Here is a 25,567-nt window from a genome sequence, read left to right on the forward strand (position 1 = left end):
TATCTATGCGTAATTAAATTAACAAAAGTCTGCTTTTGAAAAAAAAATATTCACCTTTGTGCATGGAAAAAAGTGTTCATGGAAAGTTTATCCTACACCGTTTCCCTAATGGGTTTTTGAGGTTTTGCTCACAGGTGATCCACGAAGGAGCCTGATCGTCGGGCTGATGCACGCCCCCTGTAAACTGTGGACATCCTGTGCATGGTCAGTACTTTGATGCATCGGCAGCTACTGAAGGAATGTGTGCTCTCTGTAAAATTATTACTGGGGCTGACAGGGGGTGGAGGTTTCCTTTGGGGTGTCGAAGCGGGTCCCATGAATTGAGGATGGCGCTGTGTACAGTGTGAGCGAGTTAGCAGCCAAAGTTACATGGCGCAGGCAGGAAAGTTTGCAGGAGAGGCGGACAGTGATTCCAAGTTTTTCTTCTGTCATACCCACGGATGCCGAGTGCAATAATGTGGACTACAGTCTTCAGATAACAAGGACTACTGGGATGTTTTATGGATGTTTTGCTTGAAAAATAACAGTTAACGGTTTTCTGCGGTTGCCGCACGCTGTCGTTTCAATGGACTATCATCTATCTTATCACTCAGTGAGTAACTTGAACAGAAATTGACTGCATGGTTTCTCTGACTTGGGCACAAGTGTGCATCACGAATATGAGTGTGTTGTTGACGTTATGCCATGTAGCCTAGCCTTACATGTTGTGAAACAATGAACTCCCCCCGTGACCAGGAATTGGCACCCTTATCTCGGAAACACCGACTCATGGCTGCAGCTATGCCCGGTGAAGACAGCACATTGCCCGGTAACATTTCCAGGACTGATCGGAATGGATTGGGGGGACTTGTTCACTGTTTTATATGTGGAAGCGGAGTTACACCGGGGAAGGAATTAAGGTTACAAGTGGCATATCAAAAAGAGAGGATCCCCTTTTTCCCGTTTCTCCAAAATCAGGAGCCAGCCCCGGGTGCGTGTGAAGTGAGCCCAGATGGTCATGTACTGGTGTGCGCTGTATGTCACTGCTTTCTAACGGAGCAGTGGAACTCTTTCGAGCGGAGCAGGACACCCATTGAGAAGCGCATGTACTGGCTGAAACGTCCGTACCAGTGCGACTCTCGTCGGGTCCCACAGGAGTGGAACATCTCCTATGATTTGGAGAGGAGGATCAGTGTCAGTAGCCAAAACTACGACGGGGGCGCAGAGTCTGATTTCTCTTCTTTTTCAGAAAACGAGAACATTTCAGATCAGGAGATGGATTTTGCCTACAGAGTCGGTGTGGGCAAAGACAAGTTTGTAAGAGCATCTGGAAAATCGCCCAGAGACAGCAGCAGGAAGAACAATGGTATCGGTATTAAAAACAGCCCAGATACACAGCGGGCAGTGCGTTACCCGGTGGGTGTTTATAGGGCGCAGGGATCGCCAAAAGCGGAGAGTGCTCTGACGGCGAGGCGCAGTGCTAAAATTATGAACAATATCTGTCAATCACCAGAATCTTTGGCAAAGTCCCAGGAGAGATTCCCCCGGCGATGCTATGACAGCTCGCTCTCTGACACACCAGTGCAAGACAACGGGGTCATTATGCGCAACAGGCGGTGGCTGGAGGAGGAGAATGTCAGACATGTGGAGTCGCATCAGATCCAGCGTGTAGCCGACAGCAGCTGTGCTCCTTCCAAGCATCCATCGCTGCTGTACCAGGGAAAAGGCGAGGAGAACTCCAGCACTTCTGCGTCTTCTGCTGGCACCGCTGCTGTCATCTCTAAACGTAACACGGCTCCTCCCAGGGAGAATAACTCTGACAACTCTGAAGATGAGATTAACATTACAAGCGATGACGACAGGGAATCGTATGACCGCAAAACAGACCGCACAACACAACGTAGACCTGTTGCAGATCAGCCACACCACACTGCAAACTCCAGTCCAGAAGAGTGTGTGTGTTACATCTGTGGCGCTGGGCTCAGACATGATGGACGTTTTAAAGTCAGTGTTCAGAAACAAGAGAGGGCACAGGGTGAGCCCTTCTTTCCCTTCTTGTGGCTTCACTCCCCACCCCATAATGCAATACCTATTAGTCCAGCAGGTATAACCTTTGTCTGTGGCAGCTGTCACACCTCTCTCTTGCAGCAGTGGCAGAGCTTTCAGCTGGCTGATGTGCCTGTCCTTCAGCGTTTGTATGTAGTCCCCCTCAACCAGACCACAACTGGACTTCATTCTTCCCAGTTTCATCAGCAGGAGGGAAAATCCTCAGGGTCCATGGAATGCATACCTGAGCCTAAGGCTTCCCACGAGGCCTGCTTCCTTTGTGGACAGGAGTGTGGAGGAGACATGAGAGTAGCATATGCACAGGCAGGGGTTGGCAAATCCCGTGGTGTGATGTACTTTCCTTTCATTAATATGTTGCCTTGCCCCCCTAATGCACAGGGAGTGAGGAACGGCCGTGTGCACTGCTGTCCTCAGTGCCATTTTATCCTGGAGGAGATCTGGAGTGCGTATCGACTTAGCCTCAGTGAAGACCTCATCACCTCTGTCAGCTCATTCCTTGTCAGGTACCATGCTGCCATGTCTATCGATGTCTCTGGATCAGCCCACCCTCAAACAGGGGTGGCTTCACATCCCAGCACCTCCATGTCAGTGTGCTACCTGTGTGGAGCTGAGCTGTGTGCAGGAGGAGAGTACCAGCTACATGTTAACCCGCCTGGTCGCTGTGGTGAGAGGGAGCCTTTCTTTCCATTTCTCACTGTCCATCCTCCTGCACCCCATGCCAAGCCAGTTGATGCCACAGGTCTGGTGTCAGCCTGTAAGCTTTGCTACCATGACCTGCATGCTCAGTGGGCCCAGCACGAGAGCAAAGGTCTAGGTCAGCCCACCCCTTCTACCTCTAGCTCATCCAGTGCCAACCCCCAACCACCCAGTTCACCCTGGGCACGCCAGTACAGCTGTGAGGTTTTTGTGTGCTTCTTCTGCAGGCAGGAGCAGCGCAGGCAAGGTAGGCTGTGCGCTGTTACTGTGGCCAGACTACCTGTGTTCTTATATGCACCTCGCAGCACACGCATGCTCCTTGTGGATGATGGCAGGAGGTTGGTGATTGGCTCATGTAAGGAATGTAAGGCAATGGTGCAGGTGGGACAGAACATGCAGCAGGACAGGGCTAGGCTGGAGCCCGGAGCCTCAGATGGGGAGAGGAAAGAACAAGAATCAACGCCGCCACAGTCTAGACATAAGGTAAGAAGGAGAAAAAAGCTGTTTGAGAGATGGCACAGTCATATTCTTTTTTTCCTACTGTTTTAAATTCTGCTCTGTTCATTCCAAAACCCAGTATGCTGGGATTTGGATTGACTTGAGTATGCTGGGATTTGAGCTGTCAGTGCAAACTGTGTTTGTCCTAATGCAACCTCTGAGTCAAATTAAAAGGGGTGATAAAGAACTGCAGGGAAATAATTATGTTAAATAAATTAATATCACTGAAAGTCCTTGAAGTTTAGTGCAATGATGTACTCTGCATTGGGAATAACAGTAGTTTTGTGTGAATGTCTCAGTAAGTGGAGACTGAAAGCACTCAGATATTTTACTTCTATAAAGAACAGAGGAAAGCTATGGTGACAAAAGCAGTCCTGTATTTGCTTTTTTTTTGGTTAAAACATGACTAAGTGGGTCTCACCTGAATAGTTTATTTTGATTTGAGCTCATTCACTCAGGAGCATTTTGAAGGAATTTAATGTAAAGATTAGGGCAATAATAATAAAAATTCTCAAGAGATTTATGAAGAAAAAAGAAGCCAGCACTTCTAATCAGGTTTGTGGTACTTTATGTATATACTTAATTTCCTTCACCAGCTTTAGAATTGGATTACCAGTCTGTCACCAACAGGGATTTGTACAATTAAAGTTCAGTTTTACTTTTATTCAATTTTGATACTAAAAAATAAATAAATAGAGTGAGGTAAAGAAATTGTGCATTAACGTCTTTCTCTTTTTAAATTGATTTGTTTAATTGCTCTACCTATTCATATTTACAGTAAATGTATACACAGATATTGGCAATGATCTTCGCTAAAGTAGGTAGCAAAGTAATATAGCGTGCGTCTATTCTACCTAAGCACTCAAAGCGCTCTGTACAAACCGAGCTGGTACTTTCCCAGACCTGCATTCATTCATGTGTTGTGACATTTTTACCCAGATTCTTCCCATATTAGGGTGATCTGGCAGCGTTTTCTGTGTAAAGCTACTGTGCATTAATCTGCTGGTTTTATGACAAATAACCTTGTATCATAAGAAGTAATTTCGATGCAATAAACTCTTAGCATAAGTGGTCCACAAAATGATAGCAAAATTTAATTTTACCAGATGATCAACAGCAAATTTTCTGACCGTGTGGTTGTATAGGGGACCAGTGTGGGTCAATCAAGGATAGTGACGTGTTAATGAAGAGCTGAGGAGACAGCCAGCTGGCTCTATGAACAGATCTGTCTTGCAAACAAGCACTGACACACTGACCACACAGGACATGTGAAGAACATCTGTGGATGCTATTCAGGTTGCGGATTGGAGCTGTCTATCTAATATCTCCTTCTTCTCTGTAAAGAAGTGCTAGGTGACAGTTAGCGTCGGTGTCACAAAAAAAAAGAAAACAATCAACAATATAATGCACTTCATTATCCTGAACTAACATGCAAATGCTTAACGAAATTTTGAGTCATATGCTGTAAAGAAAGATGTGTCATTAGTAACCCAGATGATGCTTGGAAAATCCCGCCATGGTTAGTTAAACATCTGGAGTTCAGACGTGTGTCTATAGAAATGTGTTATTAACAGCTTAGTTGTTTAATTGAGGGGAAAAAAGATGGACTTGGGTCATATTGGTAGGCACTCGAATTGTGAGTGATAAAGTTGTGCTGCAGAGTCCATGCTGCCTTTTGCTAAATCCAAAGTTAAATCTTTATTCTGTGTCTAAGCATTCACATGTGAGCTAGATGAGCTCATAACAGTCACATGAGAGGGGATACTCCAGATATATATATAGTGTGATATAGTGCAGGGTTTTCTCTCCACTAAGGCTAGTGGATCATAAGGTTGGTTACATGAGAACAGTGGCAGCATGAGCAGAGGTTTGGGTGATCATTCTGGATTGGGATGTTTGCAGGTGGCACAGCCGGTTTTGGCCTGTGTGAGGCAATGACCTCATGGCTGAGAAAGTGCCAGTGTTTCTGTGGGCAAGGGGCAACAGGTGCTTTGTCCTCTAGTGTCATGCTGTATGCTTGAGAGGATCTGTCATCACAGGGATTTCGGCTGTCAGGAGGGAGTGCCCATCTGGTTCCCCTTAGTGCAGTGTGTTTGGTAAAAGGGGCTGTATAAATATAAACACTATTCTATTCTATTCTGTTCTATTCTATACTTATACTCATACTTATAACTGCAATATGAAGTGTCAGATTGTTGAAATATATATTTGCTTGTTTTGCGAGATACAGATTAACACGTGAATTAAAGAGCCAGAATGTTATATGCAGATATACTGACAAACATAAGTAATGGGTCGCTATCATGCTCTGTGTTGTGCTACTGTGTGTTTAATTAGTATGTTGGACACGACCTTTGACAGGTCCAACATGTTAACCTTTGACAGGTGCATAAGTATAGACTTCCAGCCTGCGACTGGGGAGGGGCAGCTGGTCAGCAGATCTTCCACTCGCACTCAGTGAGACAGATGTCCGCTGAGTTGCATTTCGCAAACGGTTTACAGTTTTATTCAGTGGTTTGGGAAATGCCTGGACAAACACTTTTTCTTTTTCAAAATATAAATCTTAAACAGATTGAAAGTATATAACCCTCTATCGCAAACAGATTTTTCAAACTGCGTTTTCCCCAGTGTTACTCCACAACTATTTTTTACACTGTTTATTAGGGGGAAAAGAAGAAAGCCATAATGTTTATTTTCTGATTACACTGTTTCAGATGAGTGTTTTTTCAGCTCTGGTCAATTTTGAATAAGTTAGTTTGTAATGCTGTTAAAGTGTGCTGTGTTGCAGTGTGCTCTTATTATGTGCACCGCATAGACTAGACTGAAAAGCAAAACACTTTATAAGACCGCACAACAGCAAGACAGTATATTTACTAATGCATGCTAAAAATCAACAAGGTGCATTTTGTTTTTTATTAAAAATGCTGCTCTTTTTCTACATACACAAGTTTTTGTGATTGAAGCCATACAGCACAATTTTAAATGTACCTGTAAACTCTCCGTTTCCATAGAGAGCAGAATTTTGCACTTCAAGACATAGAAGGCAGGTTAAAGGACGAGTAATCGTTTACCTGACGGTTTGTGAGATGACTGCTGTTGTGAATCAGTGGCTATACATACAAATGTGTGTGTTTTTAAGCAGTTTAAGTAGTTGTTTGATTGATCAGTTAAGTGCAGCTCTCTTTCTTATAGTCATATTGATGTCCAAATGATGCATTAAATTGCACCTTCAGTTTTCTTTACGTTTGTTTATCTTACATGTATTTAATTACTCAAATGTATAGTGTGAATCTACAAAATGAATAAAGTAGACGGTGACAGTAGTTTTCCTTTCCAAATCGCACAATAACTGCACATTTGATCAGTCTGCTTGGCAACAACTGCAAACATGCAGCCATGAAGTCATAAAGTACCATCTTCATCTTCAAGAAGAAGAAGAAGAACAGAGTGTCCGCCCACAGATGGTGTAGCTTTCAAAATGTGAGGCTTTTAGCTAAACCCACTGTCTCCTTGCAACTATTGGTGTGTCTAGTGTTTGTACAATGACATAAAAGATCGACACAGCAAATAAAATAATAGCTAGCTAGACACACTGATAAAATCTGCATGATTGATCTGTCTGTCGGGGTATCCACATGACGTTTATATTTGAGTGGCGGTGTGCTGGAGGCTGTTTCGGGTGGATTGTTATTGGTGATCCGCTCCGAGGGCAGAGACAGATTTCTACATCTCAAATCACTCAATTGCTTTGTGTGTACGCAGTAGTGTGTTATTTAAGGTGTGTCTGTAGTTTACTGTGTGCTTACAGGAAGTATTGGCTTAAAAAAGATGAATATTACATTCTCACTGTCACGGTAAAAACACATCAGCATCTTGACAGTTTCACCAGGGAAGATTTATAGCTTAATGAAAGAAGTGACTCCAACATTAAATTTAGATTTGATGTTAACCGTGAATGAATTAATGGAAGTATTTGAAAAAAGAAGAATTGGAGGCTGAGAGAAGGTGAGCGGGTTAATTGGATTTAAATTGCAGCCAGAAGAAAATCGGAAAAATGGGATTCTTAAAATATCTTCATGAAAGGAAATATTACAGCACGCCAACCGCAGAGTGTTTTATACAGTCCTTGCCTGTGTGGAACAAAGTGTCTTTGAGTGTGCATGTGTTTGTTCAAAACCAGTCATGTTGCGTGGATTGTGTAAAGTTTCTGCAGCTGTGGTTCTGTCCTCCGCTAGCAGTGCAGTTTGACGGGCAGCCTTGCGTTTCTCCTGGGATCCTCTGGGATTTGAGAGGCTTAATTTCAAAGCTGCTGGAGGTGGATTTTGATTTAGCTTTCAAAGCTTTACTCAGTCTCTTCCCGCTAGCCTTTACCCAGTGCTGCATTCTTGCCCATATCTGACTGGACAGATCAGATCATACATGGAGTAGATGAGATTGAGGTATTCCAGTGTTTCATGTCTTACCTTTTATGTCTCATCCTCGAAATCACAAACCTATACACCTCTAAGAGCAAATGTTTTTGGACCTTTTGGAATTGTAAGGATTTCTGCATGGACTACTATGTATAAATGTTGTCTGAGCTTCATCCAAATCACAGTCTAGATGAGTTGTAGACCAATTTTGTGAGCAATCCATTTCGGAAAGCCTTTCTATTTTTTATGCACCTTTAAATATATTCTGTCACTTGTTAGCCTAATGTTGTGCTTACTTTAACAAGCCCTGATTATAGTCATTTAGACTTCGATTATAGTTATTGAGAAAATTGAATGTAAATTATTTTTTTCACTGTTTCATGTTGACATTGCTCTCAGAGAGGAAGGTTTTTCACATGAGTAAAGTTGTTTTTATGCAGTTTGATTTGAGTTTAGGAAACGCAAAGAGATGGAAAGAAAGCAGTGCTGCTGCAGAGGCTCAAAATACTGGTAATCAGTTAAGACTGTGTGAGTTACAATGCAACTGGGAACCTTTAGCGAGATCAACAGTAAAGATTAGAGGATGTGGAGCTACTTTGTCATTCCTGTTGATCATATACATGAAAGTATAAGCTGGTAGCCCCATCTGTGTACCAAACGGGATTGGTTTAAAAATGAATTATCAGTTGTACTTATTAAAACTAATGCAGGAATAAAGTGGACTAGACAATAGGACGTTGGAAATTAAGTCACCAAAGTGGATGTACAGTGTCAACATAAGCTTGTGTGCGTTTCTCAGCTATGAACAGGTATGTGGGAATTTTGCTTCTGCTTCATTGTTCAGCGTATCTTGATCACTTTGCCCTATTGAGTCTGTGGAGTGTACGACATGATCATTAAATTCCATGCACAGATGTATTTAAAGTTGTATTAGTGTTAATGTTTTTCTCATTTGTTATATACAAATGTCAATCGACAAATGTGCTCCCCTAAAGATGTCTCTGTTAAAGCCTTAAATATGTTTTAGATCAGCTTAAGGGGGAAAGCTGCTGATTTCACTCACCAGAATCTGTTTATAAATCATTGGAAGTACAAAGCGTTCCATAAATCTTTTGAAACTCCAGAGGAATAAATTGCCTCAAGTGATGCGACTGTTACCTTTGTATAAAAGCTGTGTGAGAACACGTGATTAAATAATTGGGATTGTTTCTGTTTAACCCATTTAAACCATTTTTTTTGTCGAATTTTGGCACCTGTATTTCTTTTTTTCTTTTTTTTCAACCTTTTTTTTGTATGATATTTTAAGGCTTGTTCAAATGTGTAAATACGGTAAATCTGTTTGTCATATATTGCTCCTCCACTTCACATGGCCTTTTTTGTAAATTCTTCTGTGTTGCTTGCATGGCGTTGCAATGTTTAAGAGTGGTTAGGCTATAAAGGCAGTCGCCCTGTGCCAGACTTAGATATGGGCACGATCCAGTAGTAAACCTGGTTTGACTGTGGTAATTATAGAGGACAGTGCAATGCAACTATAGCTCAACCCTCTCTACCAGCTGCACTCTAACCATGGCATACATTCACCCACAATCACAGACTAACACTTACATATGCACAAAGAGTAATGTTTCTGATCATTTACATACTGAACAGCTGCAAGCATGTGTGAATGTGTGTCTTTGCGCACACGTGTGTCTACCAGGTGGTTGGGAGCAATGGCAGGTGTTCGCTCTCGTGTTGGCAAAGGCAGCTGGATTGTGCCACAGCTGTGCAAGTGTGCACTCTGTGTGTGTGTGTGTGTGTGTGTGGTTTTGCACCTGGATGCAACTGGACTGTGTGTGTGTGTGTGTGTGTGTGTGTGTGTGTGACAGCACAGTAGCTAATAGCAGACCTATTTCCTTGCCAGACATTCAACATGTAACTTGCACTCTCAGTTGACTGGATATTATTCATTGCTATTACGTGCTAGTCATTAGTCTTGGTCTTCTAGACCTCCCAAGTGTTGGTGAAGATCTGCCTAAATGTGATTTTTCATTCTTTGGCTCTTCCCCTTCATTTCCCACTTTGCTCTTGCCCTGCTGCCCTGCTGATATTTTTAATGGGGTGAAGAGAGAGAGAGAGAAGATTCAACCTTACCCTGCTGTCAGGACAACTGAAGATGTCAGCTGGAGACTAAAGAGTGGACTAAATATACTACACACCCTCTTCCCCTCCGCTCAGCAAACAGGGGCTCTGACTCCTGGCTCTGACCAACCAATTGCCAGATCGCTTCACCTCTTTCTGTCAGCCGACCAATGAAGAGATAAAGATGAACATTACTGGTGATCTTCTGGGAGCGTATTTTGGCTGAGGATGACATTCCCTTCTTAGATTACTCCCTCCTCCTGCAAGCATCCCCAAGTGCTGGCCGTGACCTCCTTCACCAGCACCCCCACACATGCCGCTCAGCCACCTGGTTTCACACATACTCAGTTTGTCCTGCCAGCTTCAGGACAGCTGGGAAGAAGGAGACAGAGAGGGAGCTTTGGACTGAGCCTCCCATGAAGCCAGAGACTTTTGCGTGTCTGGAAGAATCCAGACTATACAGACTAGCCTTGCCACATTTAGTATTATCTGATCTCTACACTGTACATCAAAGTAGTAATGTTGAAGTGATCGCACAATTGTGGTACTGCTGCAATTTTAGGCAGCGCCTGTTTAAAAAAACTTACTTAGGTCAGTGGCTACATTTGACCTTTAGTTTGGATTGAGGTTGAGTTACCTTTAGTTATCCAGAGCATCATGCAAACAAGGAAAGGTGATATAAACTTCCACCTACCTTTACTTAACATACCGTTAAGTGGAGAGTCACAGAAACACAAACACACATGCATGGACACACGCAAACACACAGGCATAGTCAGAAGACTTTGTGAATAGTTTCCATGGGTGAATTTTCCCCACACTGACGTGACCAGGCTATGAGTCAGAAATAAACTGATACAGTTTCTGCATCTGTCTGACAGATAGATACCACAGACACTTCCAGAAGGCCTGTCATTATTTATTTGTTACTTTTTGCCCGCTATCTCTTTCAAGCATGCCATTTGCACTGTTGACATGTTATTAATATAGGTTTCACGTGGCAGTTTACCACTGCTGGTCATGTCTATGACTTACTGAAAGCATATCTAACCTAATCCAAGGCTGCGAGGCTAGTATTATCCTAACATGCAACCTGCCAGCTCGGTCAGTGGCATATCCCACATGGTCAAGAGTTGTGTGCGATGTGGAGCGATGTGCTAGTCATGGTTGATGTGCAGAGCTTACTTTCAAGGCCACAGCGAAGGAGCCAGAGTGGTAAGCCACCAAAGAAGATTTGAGCTGTCAAATGATCTGAAAACCTCTTCATGTGGAGCTCCATCATTACAGTCTCATGTCAGGATTTATTGACAATGCTATTGAGTCAGAATATTTCTTAAGAGGAGCCATAACACAAACTATTGGAAAAGATGGCAAGTATAACGTTAGAGAAACCTTTACCATAAGCGTTGTGACGAGTATGATGTGGAAACCATCATCCTCAGATAGCTGCCATTATAAAAGGCTTAACTTGTTATGAAAGCTCACAGAGGCAGAGGGGTACTAGATGTATTCATGTTCCCCTCTTCTACAGGGGGCTATAAAATTGCACTTGGCTTGACTTGGGTGTCAAAGGTTGCTTTTTTTTCCCCTTTCTTTTTCCTTATTCTTGTTCTTCCAGCTGTGTCCTCTGTCCATCTTTCTCCTTCTCTCCCTCATCCCCCTTCACCTCATTCATCTACACCCCCCCCCCCCCCCCCCCCCCCATACACACACACACACACACACACTCTTTGTTTTTCTCCCCACCTCTGTCCTCCTCTTCATCTCTCCCTGTGGTATTAGCAGGGCCACATGTTGCTGGCTTCTCCTGGTGGTGTGAGCCCCATGGCAGGCCCTGGCTCCAGGCTGACGCGTTACTCAGTGTGTCTCCGTGTGTGTATGTGTGTATGAGAGGGAGAACTGTAATGTGTTCCTGCATGCCTAACAGTCGGTGAGTGTGTGCCTGTGTGCGCGCACGCGTGTGTGTGTGTGTGTGTGTGTGTGTGTGTGTGTGTGTGTGTGTGTGTGTGTGTGTGTGTGTGTGTGTTTGTGTGTGAGGCCGCTAACACAGTAACCTGATAGTGGTGCGGCTGAGCAGTACAGAGCAGAGCAGTGCTGTGATTTATCCCGCGGGCCCAGCAGATGGCTGCAACAGGAGTTTGTTTAAGTTTGCTTCAGAGCCGGGCAAGCAGCCAGGAGCATAGAGAAAGCTTGCCAGAAAAATGTTCACTGACTCTGGATGCCTAACCACACCACTCCCCCTCTCCCTTTTCTACCCCCCCCCCCCCCCCCCCCGCCGCCTCTTACCCCTCACAGCCCCCTCAGTCCAACACACACACATACAGAAACACACATGCTCTTGCAGACTTTCTGTCGCTACTCTTCTTTTACCCCTCTCTAATTTCTCTCTTTCCTCCCATCTGTTTTACACACATGCTTACATACATATGCACATTTACACACACACACGCACAGGCTCTATGTTGTGTGTGCTTCTGTGCTCTTTTGGCAACATCCCTGGTGGAGACATGAGCTCACACCTCAGGAGGGGGCATTCAAACTGAAGAGGTGTCCATTCTGGTGGTGATCTTCTGAACACAACCATATGACTGAAACTTTGCATGTAGAAGAGAGATGGAGGATCTCTGGAGCATAAACACCAACAGAGGCGCATATGCAGAGCTACACACTATACCATGTGTAGATGATTTATGAGGTCCAGTTGGACTTTTTTTTTTCATTTTAAGATTTCCACACATGGGCTTTTCTTCTGTCTCTCTCGTTCAAGCGCTTCGTGTCTGCTTGCAAAGGTGATGACAAGTTCTCTCGCATCACTTCAGGTCACCAAGGTGATAACTGATGACCTCACTGTCCACACATCAGCATCACTTTTTCTACTTTATCTGTCTCTGGTCCTTTACTTTCCTCTGTCAATCATACTTCTCTTTTAGACACAGTTTAGTGACAAAGGTCTAAGGACATTATAGTTAAATCAGGCAGCAGACATTAGCCAGGCAAAGAGACACACATTTTTTGAGCATTTTTTTAGACTGAGTTAGTGAGCAAAGCTGCAAAATGTATGAACGTTTTTAACTTGAAATCAGCACTTATGTGCTGAAGGGCTTTGTGGTTGTTGTTTTTTTTCACTCGATCAACCACAAAGTTGAGTCCAGGTCCTTGTATGGAAGCCAGCTTTACATGTTTTCATGCAGTAAGAAATGTTGACTACATTTCTAAAAAAAAAAAAAAAGAAGTTAATTGACCTCCTACTTACCATTTTACCAAGTGACCGATTTAGTGAACTTCAGTTAGGTTAATTTGCATGTATGTTGTTTTGCTTATGTTTGTACATACTATATGTATAGTGTCTTGGTTTTTTAGTAGGGCATAAAAATCATAATTATATAATATCTATTATATCTCTACATTTACTTATTTGTGGATCTTAAAGATTAACTCTAGACCAGCTGTCCCCAACCATTTTATGTCCGACAATATTTTCACGGACCGGCCTTTAAGGTGTCGCGGATAAATACAACAAAATAAAACCAGTACCAAAATAATATGATTTATTCATAACACACTTGGAAATACCCAGGGAAACAACGTAAAAAACGATAAAAAATAACGATAAAAACCCTGAAAACCATAAATTTCACACCTGAGCCTCAACTCTCGCGCCCGGTACCAAACGACTCACGGACCGGAACAGGTCTATGGCCCGGGGGTTGGGGACCACTGCTCTAGACCATTACAAAGTTTGTCACACTGTCAGGATTTCTGTAGATTTGTGACATCTGCTAAGTGCTTTTTTTTCCCATCAGCATTATTCTATACTTGTTTCTGTCTTAAAAATAAATATTTTGTTTTACATTTTCACAGAAAAATACATATTTTTATTCTATCCATTTATTTTCCTTTTTAGGATGTTAATTTCTTTTTACTTTGCTTTTGTGGACCATATAATTAATTGTGTTTCTTTGATTATATATACACATCTGTTGAACTGAATTGTTTCTGTTCTTTTTGTTGCATTCTCATATGGTCTGTAACCTGTAACCTTCTCCAGTTCAGCGAGAGTATGAAGAAGGTGGCTATTGAAGTCATGCATACACACAAACTGTGGAGGGAGGGTGAGCCTTGTGAGTGCATAAGTATGAGTAATGTGTATATGTATGTATGACTAATTGTGTGAAGCTGTCGGGGTCATTGAGATTTGGCTCAGAACTTTATTTCCTCTAAACATAAGTCATTCTCACTGCCTGTTGTGCCTTCAGGTCAGAGACACAGCTGAATGCTATCTGTGCCGTGTAAGCATGCAGAGTTTGTTAAGGATAACAATCATATGTTTGCATTCCTGGTGGTGTTATTCTACATGCAGAACAGTTGTGTGTTGTCTTGTATTATGGGTTTCATAATTGGTACAAATTATAGAGAAGTACGAAGTCCTCTGCTAAGAAAAGGCGATAATTAATATGTCCAAATGCCAGGAGAGCTGCTAGTCTTACTCTGTAAAAGAGCAGAGAAATATTTGCAAACTGTTTTATTTTACCTGAACAATATGTAAAAATAAATAAATAATAATAATAATGATAACACCACCCAGCTATTAAACCCTTAATATCTAATGTGTCCTATTTGAGTTTTTGAGATTTCTACATCATCAGTGTGATCCCCCCTCCCCCCTTAGATAATCTGCACAATACACTTAAAGCAAATATATTGAATATATTTAATTCATTATTTATAAAGAATTGTCAGAGTGATCAACAAACACACTTAGAATTTTCTGGCAGTAATTTGATGTTTCTGGCTTTAATGGTTATAAAACATGTCTTTCAGCTCATTTGCGACATTTAAGTGCAGCTGGTAGAGAGGGACATTTAATCTATGTCTCTTCAGATTACAACAAATAAACATGCAGCTGTGAACAGGGGAATCGATTTAATATGCTTTTAGATCATTATTTTAAAATGAAATGATGCTTAAAATACAGACTTGCAAGGGGACACCAGCTGTACCAGCAATGAGTTCTCAGAGCACATGCATCTTTGGTAAAACTTTGCAACTGTATCCTGCAGGTTGACAATATCCCTCCACAGAGAGACCCATATAAACACCTGCCAAAGGAGTTAAAACCACTTGTGTGGTAGTTCTCGCTACAGTGGGGGCTCGTTTTCAAGTCATTTTTCACCAAAGTGCTTTCCAATTGATTAGTATACCAAATTGTTATAACACACAAACTGACTCACTGATGTTATCTATAACTTAAAATGACATATTGGTGCCCTCAAGTGCTACTACAGCCAACACAAAACATTTTTGTGTGCTACTGCAGGCATTTGATTTTAAAACCCACTCAAATATGAACAGGTCACAACGAGCAGGAAGGACAAAAGGAGGAGACGAGTAATAAAGATCAAAGTGTTTGTATGCACTGTATCTTCCCACAGCTGTGCTCCTTGATACCCTCAGAGGAGAGCGAGGTCACAGCAGGTCACAGGTCAGGTAGATTAGCAACCTGCTAATGAATATTTATCTGTCAAGATTGTACTCACTTGACACAGAGGTGCCTCTTATCAGACTCATTCCTTAATTGTGCTCGTGCTCTTATATTGCCTTCGTGTGGCATATATTTTTAAATCAGCATTGTAACTTGGATATATACTGAAGGAGAGTTTATTTATTATGTCTTTATTCTAAAATTTCATTAGGCCAGTTTGATGTAGGCCAGCATTTAACAACTTGGCACATGCTGACACTAAATCCTTTTTGCATTTCTTTCTTTTTAATGGATTTATTATTGTAGGGTCTTTACCTTACAGTATAAAGTACCTTGATTGAATTGCTTTTATCCAATGCACTCTAGGAGGCAGGCATTGGCGGTTTGGTGCACAAACAGGAACAGTGAATTACTCATAGATCCCCTCCAGACACGTAAATGAAATATATGAATGTGGTTTGAAGTAAGCAAAACTCTAGTGTTTTTCAAGTGGATTCTGCATCTTTTAAAGATAGTTTATTTTATTATTCATGTCCTCGCTATTTTGTGTATATAACATACTCTGTTGGATCCAGACCAGGTGGGCTTCTCTGTGAGCCAGTTGTTGTCCACCTGTCGGTCTGCCTGATGAGAGCAATAAGCACAGCAATTTCTGCAGACCAGAGCCTCAGACAGACTGACGCTGGCTGAACAGTGATCAGATGCTGTTTGACTTTAGCTCAATGTGAAACATGTGTCCTCAGTGTTGGACTCAGTGCAGGCCTTGAATGAGCTCCCACGATGCACGGCTCCACAGGTGTCAGAGTCGTCCAGAGTTGTGTATGAGGTCTAGTTCAAACGTGCACAAGCATATTTTTTTTCCTTTGTCCCTTCTTTGTTCTCCAAAATTTGTTTCCTCCACACAAGCACAAAACAAAATTGAAGCATGCTGTTAAGAGCAAGAATCAAACAAACAGGCAGAGATGTCACTTTAATCCAAAGTCAAGTTGGCCAATGAGAAGCAGTAAATAACAGATAAAACCTTCCCCTGTCTATATGTTTACACTGCAAACATTTGTAGTTGGAAAGCTTTTCCCAAAGCTACGTTTTCAATGACCTTTAACTGTTTGTGGGGGGAAAAAGGAAAACGCAGGGATAAAGGTACAGTTTTAAAAATACTATCATAGGTGTGGGTAGGGCTGGATAAGGCTGCAATTGTGTATGAAAAAGAGTATGAGCTTTCCAGTATCTGTCAGTACAGATCAAAGCAATTTTTTTCTCTGTTGTTTTCCTGTACTTGGCTGAGTAAGTGTGCCTGGACTCAGAGCTGCTTTTATGGAGTGTTGCTGAGCCGGTCAGTGGTCTGGGCCTGCATGCATGGCTGTGGTCCTGTTGGATCTCTGTGATAGGCTGTTAAAGCCGACTGACAATCCCGCTTTACAAGCTGCTATACATCAACCATTAGACCTGCTGCAACCGTGGGAACACAGACATATGTGTTTGTACATGTGTGTGGGTCTGAGTCAGTGACTTGCGGGGATCTGTGTGTAGCAGAAACAGGGCCTGCTGCTGAATGATAAGGCCTGCTGACCTTGTAACCTCAAACTCACTGTGACGAGGTCATATCGAATTACACCTAGCCAAATGTTCCCTGTCTGCGGGCTTTAACACAGGAAGGTCTAACCCCTGGAACAGAAACCTTTTCTAACCCAGTGATGGATGGTCGTCTTCTCCTCAACCTCATGTCCAATAAACACAGACAAATGGACAAACAGGACACATGACCACAGCGGAGGACTCGTGATATGAAGCTAATCTTTTCCTTGTGAAAACAATACAGGTTCTGTTTAACTGCAGAAGATTGCAAATTGGCATATGCTGCATATTTATTCACTACATTATGAGGTGCTTCCTGTTTTATGAAGGTGCACCAGCCTGACTTATTGGTAATAGAATAGACGAATCATAAAATGTGAATTCTCATGTTTCGCTTAATTTGTTACAGCGCTGTTTGACAAAACCAAATTATAATTACAATAATTTCTTTGTGAAGATTACCAAGTGTATCTTTGTCGTTGCTCATATCGAGGAATAGGCTAAATGTGAAACTCCTCGTATCAAAGTCTTATCCTGTCTTCCTTCTCTTACCCCAAGCAGTCATGGCTGATGGCCACCCCTCCGTGCGCTGGTTCTGACAGAGGTTTCTTCCTGTTAAAAGGGAGTTTTTTTCCTTCCCACTGTCGCCAAAGTGCTTGCTCATAGGGGACATATGATTGTTGGGTTTTTCTCTGTATGTATTATTGTAGAGTCTGTCTTGAATTAAAAGTGTCTCTCAGCATGATAATAAACTGAAACGATCAGCTTTTTTAGAGTCAATCACTCTGTCAGTAAAAAAATGTGTTAACATTTTTTGCACGATTTCCATTAATCTCCTAGCTTATCGTGTGTCCACCTGGTGTGTGTCACTAGGACATATAGGTGAGAGTGGGGGGACGATGTGTATGCAGGAGCAGATTTTTCCCTGTGTGTGGCATTGTGTGGCTCAGCCTTGAGGTAAATATTTGAAAACTGCAGGCACCATTACGAGAGGGTCTGCTTTTGATGGGGTGATTTTTGTGTGAGGCCAAGATGATGTCGACTTGACCTTAGTGCATAATAGAGAGCCAGGAGGCTGTCGTATAGAGCAGTGAATGTGCAATCATTTCTTACATTCAGATTTCTCAGTTTGTGTTTAATCAAAGTTAAATTACTCAACACTTTGTTTGTGTTGTTACTTTTGAAAGTTTCCACTTTGTTCCCTCCGTTGCTTTTTCTCCTACTGCTTTACTTGTTGAATATTTTGCCCTTCACTTTGAGAATGAGCTTCTTTTTGCGCTCCATGAAGTGGCAGCAGCTTGCTTACACCTCCACCCAAGCTGCCAGGACTCCTCATTCTGGCTCTGGATCTTTATATCTTCGTTTTTTTCCCTCCTTCATTTTCATTCTAAACTCTAAATCTTCCTCCTCCACCTCCTCATTCTTCACCTCCTCTGTCTCCCTTTCAGTGCAGAGCAAGCCAATCTTTTCTGGCGCCGGTGCCGCGTCTTTATTTTCCCCTCTGGAGGAGTCAGATTTATTGGTCCACTGTTTATTTTTATAACTAATTTTAGCTTCTCATTACTTATGTATCAGCATTAGGCGAATTGCTTCTTGTTTTTTTTTTCATTTTTGGTTGTAAAAGGTAGTCAGTGTGAACGACTCAGTAGATGAACTGGTATAAATCGTGTGTTTATACTTGTTTGAGTGTGTGTGTTTATGCGGCCTTATGTGTGTGGGTGTGCGTGTGTTCAGTGCATGATTCAAGCACAGATGTTCTCAAAGGCTCCAGTTTTTAGGCAGTAGTTCTCCCTCTTCCCTCAGAGAAAAAAAGGAAGTATCTAATAAAAGGCGGGTGTATGAAACGGAATGAGTCATGCAGACCCGCACAGAAGGAGAGAAAGAGAGCGAGAGAGAGAGAGAGTCGGCTTCCATCCATCTCTCAGAGCTTGTGAGAGAGAGTGAGTGAATGAGTGAGAGAGCGAGGCAGGAAGCAGGGAGGGAGGCTGTGCCAAGCTGGAGCTGAATTCCTGCCAAGAGTCTACTTGTTTGCTCGTCTGGCTGGAGCCAGAGGCTGACCTTATTAGCTAGGAGGGCAGCCGTCTTATTAAAACACATCTGGCGCTCAGGGAGCCCAAATAGTCCTCATATTGTCTTCCTGCTTGCTCCTGACCTTGCGTTACCTAGCAGGAATGCTGACAAGGGCTTCACGCATCTGTTGAGAGTTTCACCAGGGTCTTTCTCCCCCTCCTTTCCTCTCTCCACCCCTCCTTTCCACCCTCGCTGTCTTTGCTGGCGCCTGCACGGTAGCTCTGTGGGACCTGTTTTTTTTCCTCCCCCCCCCTTTTTTTCCTCTTCCATCCCACCCGTTTCCACACACCACCCCTCAACACCACCTAACTACTCTTCAGGATAGCGTCCTAGTACCCCCCACAGAGGAACTTTTTTTTTCTTACCCTGCCAGGTTGCTGTGTTGATACAATTATTCCTGTGTGTATTTGTTTTATGAGGGGCTGTAACCCGGCCCTGTTTAAATAGCTCTTTGCTGCTTATTTTAAAGCGGGGATGGTGCCGGGTCCAGGTGCTGCGGGCTGTTTTGAGTGAGGGGTTTTTTTATTGTTTCCATAGTTCCTTACAGGACAGAAGGTGTCGGGAGCTACAAAGACACTGAAACTTTTACTGTACAGGAACCTGATCCCAGCTGGCCGGTCACTTGATGTTTCAACACTGTGCAAAACGATTTATTTTTCACTGTCCTCCCCCACCTGTGTAGAAAACTTGAAGTCTTTTTTGGGGGGCGGGGGTCGTGTTCATTGTGAGGACTGAGTTGCTGATCGTTACAGTAAAGGTGTGTGTGGAGTGTTACTCACTGCCCTGTAAATGAAACCAATAATGTATCATTACTGCACCTGTAAGTAACTCTAAGCTGCTGCAGATGGAAGTGAAGAGGTGCACTTGACACATCAGTGTCACAGTCAGTGATTTTTCCCCTCACACTCCTGTTAGTTCACTCTACACTCACTCTAATATAAATTCACTTTCACTTATTTAACTCTGTCAAACGTGTCTCTTGGTTGGTATAGTGCCTTTACTTTTCATCTTGTGTGTCTTTACGACAGCATCAACCGTTACCCTTTAAACACGGGACCACCACCACCACCACTTATTTCTTCTCTCTCCTCCGAGGTGAATCTCAGCCTGTTGAATTTTCTTTTGTGGGGAGCACCAGCTGAGGAACTGTATAAGATTGCAGAGTATTTAAACAGATGAACATGAGCGATATCAGTTTCCTTGAGCAAAAAATGTGTGTTTACAGTGACAGAATCACATCTGTGATTTAACATCTGTTTGATGATGGGGTCTGGATTTACTCATCTCACTCATAACACCACTCGTTCTCTCTCTCTCTCTCTCTCTCTCTCTCGCTCTCTCTCTCGCTCTCTCTCCATCATCTGGCTACACTGGACATCTTGCTCCCTTTTTCATCTGTCTGGCATTTGTGTGCGAAAGCTTTGCTTTTGTGCATAATACAGCATATTTGTGTGGTTTTGCTCAGGCTCCACAACAATTACGTCCCTGTCTCCACACCAACACCAAAGCTATCGATGAGTCATTTGCAAACTTATACATGCTCCGTCTGCTGATTCACATCTTATTGTCTTTATTGGTGCCACTGTAACTCACTTTTTATGTATCTATGTGTGTGTGTGCTGTTTTTTAATGCAGAACAGAATTGTCACCGCTGGGAATCTGCACTTAGTTTACACACCTGCATTCTAGCACGCACACAAATACTTGGCTGGTCTAAATACTCAGATTACTCATGTCCTGTGAAATCTCTGTCATCAGCTGAGTGCTGTTCCCTGTTTGGCTACATAGTTTCTAGAGACTGTTGTGAAATGAGGAGTTCTGTCTTGCTTGGGATTGGCAGACAGAAACACACAGATGTGAGCCCGACATCTAAAAACTACAAGGTAAGAAAGTGGCACATATTGACCACTAACTCTTTCACCTCTCTCACACACAGACAGCCTGTGACTTTGGATAAAGGCTTTATTTTTCTTCCTTTGGATGTTAATGAACTTCACCGGCTCCGGATTCTTTTATCATTATCTCAGCTGCATCTTTTGCTCTGTGCACGCACCACAAATACACACATCCATCTATAGCTATAGCCCTGAGTACTTATGAGAGTGAGAGAAAAGGAGAAAGCCAAATGTATGCAGTGAGAGTTGACCGTATGGACCCTGCATCCTTCTTGGGTGATTCCTGACATTCTCTGCCCACCACAAATACACTCATTTTGCAGGGCACGTGATAGCTCTGCCTCATTACACTCACAAAGATATCCTCTTTCTGCAGCATGCTTATCTGCTTCACAGAGCTCTGTTGCAGACTAAAGATCCAATTATTAAAGCTGCAAGGGCTAATCTAAACACGCAAAGTAAGATGGATCACGGTCCTCTTTATTGTAGATTGTGTGTGAGAGTGTGTGTTTTGCGTTGGTGTCTGCCAGCTGTAGGGTTGTTAAGTGGGGGTCTCTTCCTCTCTCCATTGATAGAATAAATAACAGCACTTCCTCTCTCTACTCTTTGACTCTTCCTGTTGTCCCCCAGGTGGAGGAGGGGAGGGGGGACATGCCACTTCCATAGCCCTTTCACTGTCTTTTCATATTCTATTTTGCTTTTTCCCCCCTGACACGTAGTATCTGTATTCTCTCAGAAAATCCAAAACTTTGTAAAAAGCAGACAAAAAAGGGATGTGGTTAGGTTAAAAGTTCAGTTTAGAACAATAGTAATTTGAATAAAAGACACAAGTGCATTATGCCTCAGTCCCTCCTCACTATTCTTTAACCATCATTATTTTCAAAAATCTGTTATATATTTGATATAAACATTCACACTTGCCTTGGTGGTATATGTACTAACTATAAATGAATTATACCTGTATGGCTTTATAGGAAATGTGCGCGTGTGTGTTTGTGTGTGCGTGGTGGCCAGGTCCTCAGCATGGGAACAGCTGTTCAGAGCAGCACTGGCCACACACACATGGGTCTGATTAGCACTTGGTGACTCCATCCCTCCCTCCCTCCTGCCCTCCCTGCTCACCTCCCTCCTTTTCAGCGGGGGCCGCAGCATGCTGGCGGCACCAATAATTTTAATGCCTAGTCTGAGTCTGCCAGGAGCAGAGGCATGTGTGTGTATGCGCCCGCACACTCGCTGTACACAGACAACGCTTACACACAGAGCAACACAACCACCGAGTCTTGCCAAGAGAGGGAGCACAAAGCTCTCATGCCTTGATCTGCTCTTTTCCTTTATCCTCCCCCTCCCCTCGCTCTTTCTCTGTCTCTCTGTTTAACCCTGACCTTCTCCTTTCCCTCCTCATTCACTCCCTCTCTGCCACAAATCTTTTACCTTAACAGGTTCAGAGGTGACTTTTGAGGGTCTTCACATCATGTACTGCTCTACACTAATCCCCTTGTATGTTGTATATCGGTTCTGTTTGTCATCCAGGAGGAAATGTCTTTCTATAGCAAATGGTAGATGAGGCAGATACGAGGAAAAGAAGTGTAATAACTCACATAGGGAGATAAGTGTGTGAGAATGAGAGAAGGGAGATGATTAGGGGTGAGACTGGGGGGATTTGGGTAGAGGTAAAGGTTATAAAAAGGTTAAGAACACAAGAAGGAGAAAAATGGCAAAAAAAAATAAGGTTTGGAGTTAGGAGAAAAGGAGAAAGGAGTGAAGAAACATACAGCGTGAGAGACAGAGAAGGTCACATGCAAGGGAGTACAAGTAAGAAAAGAGGAGGAAGAGCCCATCATGACTCGTCAGTCTGTCTCCACTTAACACAGTGTCCCTGTTTCTGTGCATGGCTATTGTACTAATAAAAGCAAGACCATGACACCAAATTTAATGTAAACACATATTGTATGTGTCTATAATAGAAGCAAACTCTCTGCAAGCAATAGAGGGTTTTATTTGTACAGTAAAAGCTATATTTTGGAATAAAAATAGAATAAACGTAAGATTAAGAACCCTACATTGTAAATGGTGTACATTTAAATAGAGCCTTTTCACAATGGAGGTTCTTTTGAACTCACTAATGATGGCAGAGCTGCTGTCCAAGGTCCTCGCCTCCCAATTCAGGTGCAGTGTCTTATCAAGGATGCTTTGACATTTGAAGGAGCCAGAGATCAAAATGCTATTTTAATGATGCTATTTTATCCTGTGTTGGACTTTAACATCCCCCCCCACCCCACCCCTCTCTCCATCTGTGTGTCTTTCCCTATCTCTGTACTGTATGTACTTCCTGTCAGGAAGTGCCACACAGCAGACAGACATTCCAGTTAAAGAGTAAATCGGGACATTGTTGCCAATTCCAGAAATCAAGACCAACGGCGTCTGCTATTGTTGCTTGATCTGTTCAAAGAGACCGAGGTCAGGCCAGATAATCAGTTTTGGCTTCCTGCTTCTGGAGACATCTTGTCTTAAGGACAAGGTGTGCATTTTATGAGTCATTTTTAGTTTGTCCTCAGTGGAATTCTCCTATCTTTAGCTGCAGCTCCATATCATTAATGTTTGTCTTTCAAGAAAGTAGTTTTTGACAGCTTTTTTGTGGATGTGTAATAATATTGAAAGCCACCAGATGGTGTGATTGCTCCATGCAGGAGCGTTTTATTGCTAGGCAAATGCAGAGATGGAGATCTCCAATTAATGAAAATATGGAGACACCAGTAGGTATGCAGCCAGGGTGTAGACCTAAGCATTTGTTCTCTAGTCAAAGCAGGCTAAAAGTAATTGCCTGGGCTTGTGTGTGTGTTTGTCTGTTTACATTTGCATATCCATTAGTGTACGTGTGTGCGTGCATGCGTGTGTGTGTAAATAAGCTTCCTTGTGCAACAGTGCAATAGTTCTAGGGTGGCTTGGAAACTGTGCATGAATGTATGTGTGGTTTCTGAAGAGTGGGGATATGGAGCAGCTGTTTAAATGCTTTGTATGGTAATTACTGTGTGTGTGTGTGTGTGTGTGTGTGTGTGTGTGTGTGTGTGTGTGTGTGTGTGTGTGTGCGCGCGCGCGCGCACGCGCGCGCTTGCATATGTGTTTGCATATGTGTGTGTGGTGTATGGTGTCATCACTCGGGCTGTGTTGTGGTAGACTCTCGGCTCCACACACCAGGCAAGTCTGTAATTACTCAAACCAGCGCTCATACACACTGTAAGCTTGTACAGTCTGTGGTCCTAACTCTCTTTTCTCTCTCTCCTAATCCTCTATCACTCTAGCCTAGCTCTTTGGTTTCCTTCCTCTCTCTCTGTCTTTCTCTCCCTTAAAGTCTTCCTCTGTGATTCCCAGTGTGGCCTGAGCTCTGGTTTGGCCGTGAGATCTGTCTCCCGTGTTTTGCAATTTGGACTGCATCGGTGCTTCAAACCAATTCGCTTTCATGCCCATGTTTCATTGACAACACACACAGAGGCAACATAATGTACTGGCCTCCCTGACCAACTTGACTCAGCCAGGAAGCCAACAACACATTTTAAACAGTGAGCTAACACATGCCAGGCAGGTTTTGAAATTGTCCTGTCAGCATTGTGCTCCACTTGAGTGTGTGTGTGTGTGTGTGTTTAAGCCAGCTGTCTGTCCAGTTCACCCACACCTGGGTTTGCAGATGGTTGCCTTCAGCCTGTTTAACCTCCCGGTCTTGATTTTAACAGAGACAGGACGCTTTTGTCCCAGATCTCTTGCTATTGCACACACTAACATCGAGCCTGACATATAACAGGCTTGTAGCTTTGATTATGCCAAGATGTGTGTTCTTGCTTGCGCATCACTCTTAGCTCTGTTTGTATGTGTGCGCTTTTGTTCCTATGTAGTTTCTGCCAGCAGCTGTCAAAGGACAAAAGGCTAAGCCACATCTCTAACCAGTTTGAGAGCTTCCCTATCTCTGCTCACACAGACAAGGTTGCCACACACACACACACACACACACACACACACACACACACACACACACACACACACACACACACACACACACACGCGCACTAATATCGAAGAATTCACATACTGCACATACATACGTGCTTCTGCACTCCAGTGATGTATATTCCTGTTTTACTGTCTCTATTGCACCACCACCCCCCCACCCCCAAACGCGCACACACACACACACACACACACACACACACACACACACACACACACACACACACACACACACACACACAGATACACAGATTCCCTCTCCCAGCGTGGCTAAACTAGATTAGTGTGTATAAAGGCTCATAATCCCTGCTGCCTCCCCAGCAGGCAAAGAGGAGCCTGTCCTCCAAATTAGGTTGGCCTCTCCGGGTGATGAGTGGCTGCCAGCAAGGGTCCACTATATTTGTGTGTGTATTTTTGCATTTGTGCACGTGTTGTGGTTCACATGTCTCTGTGGCTGCTGTTTCACTTGTCCACATGTATACATTAAGTCAAAGGAAAGATAAATTCACAGTGGCACTCTGGACCCAGTGGTTTAGTTCATCTTTTTATTTTTAATTTTAAATCTTGCTAAAGGTCACAGTACAAAATTTGACCGAATGGGCAAAAGGGTGAAGTTTCCACTTAACAGCAGATTTTGATGTTACAGGGTGTGCCATATGCAATGCCTTCCAGCTTAGTCCATTACTTTGGACAGATGTATTTTAAATATTTCTGTCGTGCCGTTGCAGAGAAAATAAAACTACTTAATTATTATAACATAAACTTAACTGCAA

The 25,567-nt window shown here is 43.0% G+C and overlaps 1 protein-coding gene across 1 annotated transcript in view; it reads left to right on the plus strand.

The window, feature by feature from the left end:
* The first annotated feature begins 323 nt into the window (after positions 1-323).
* gse1b (Gse1 coiled-coil protein b) overlaps positions 324-25,567 on the plus strand; it is a 166,479-nt gene continuing 141,235 nt past the window's right edge. The window contains exon 1 of the mRNA XM_085268407.1: positions 324-3,225. Coding sequence (XP_085124533.1) covers positions 715-3,225 — 2,511 coding nt within the window. The 5' untranslated portion in view covers positions 324-714. The remainder of the gene's footprint in view (positions 3,226-25,567) is intronic.

This window comes from Mchenga conophoros, linkage group LG1 (genome assembly GCF_057382185.1).
Source record: "Mchenga conophoros isolate Kocher_MC1m ecotype Shallow Benthic linkage group LG1, M_conophoros_male_GT1.1, whole genome shotgun sequence".
NCBI classification, from domain to species: domain Eukaryota; kingdom Metazoa; phylum Chordata; class Actinopteri; order Cichliformes; family Cichlidae; genus Mchenga; species Mchenga conophoros.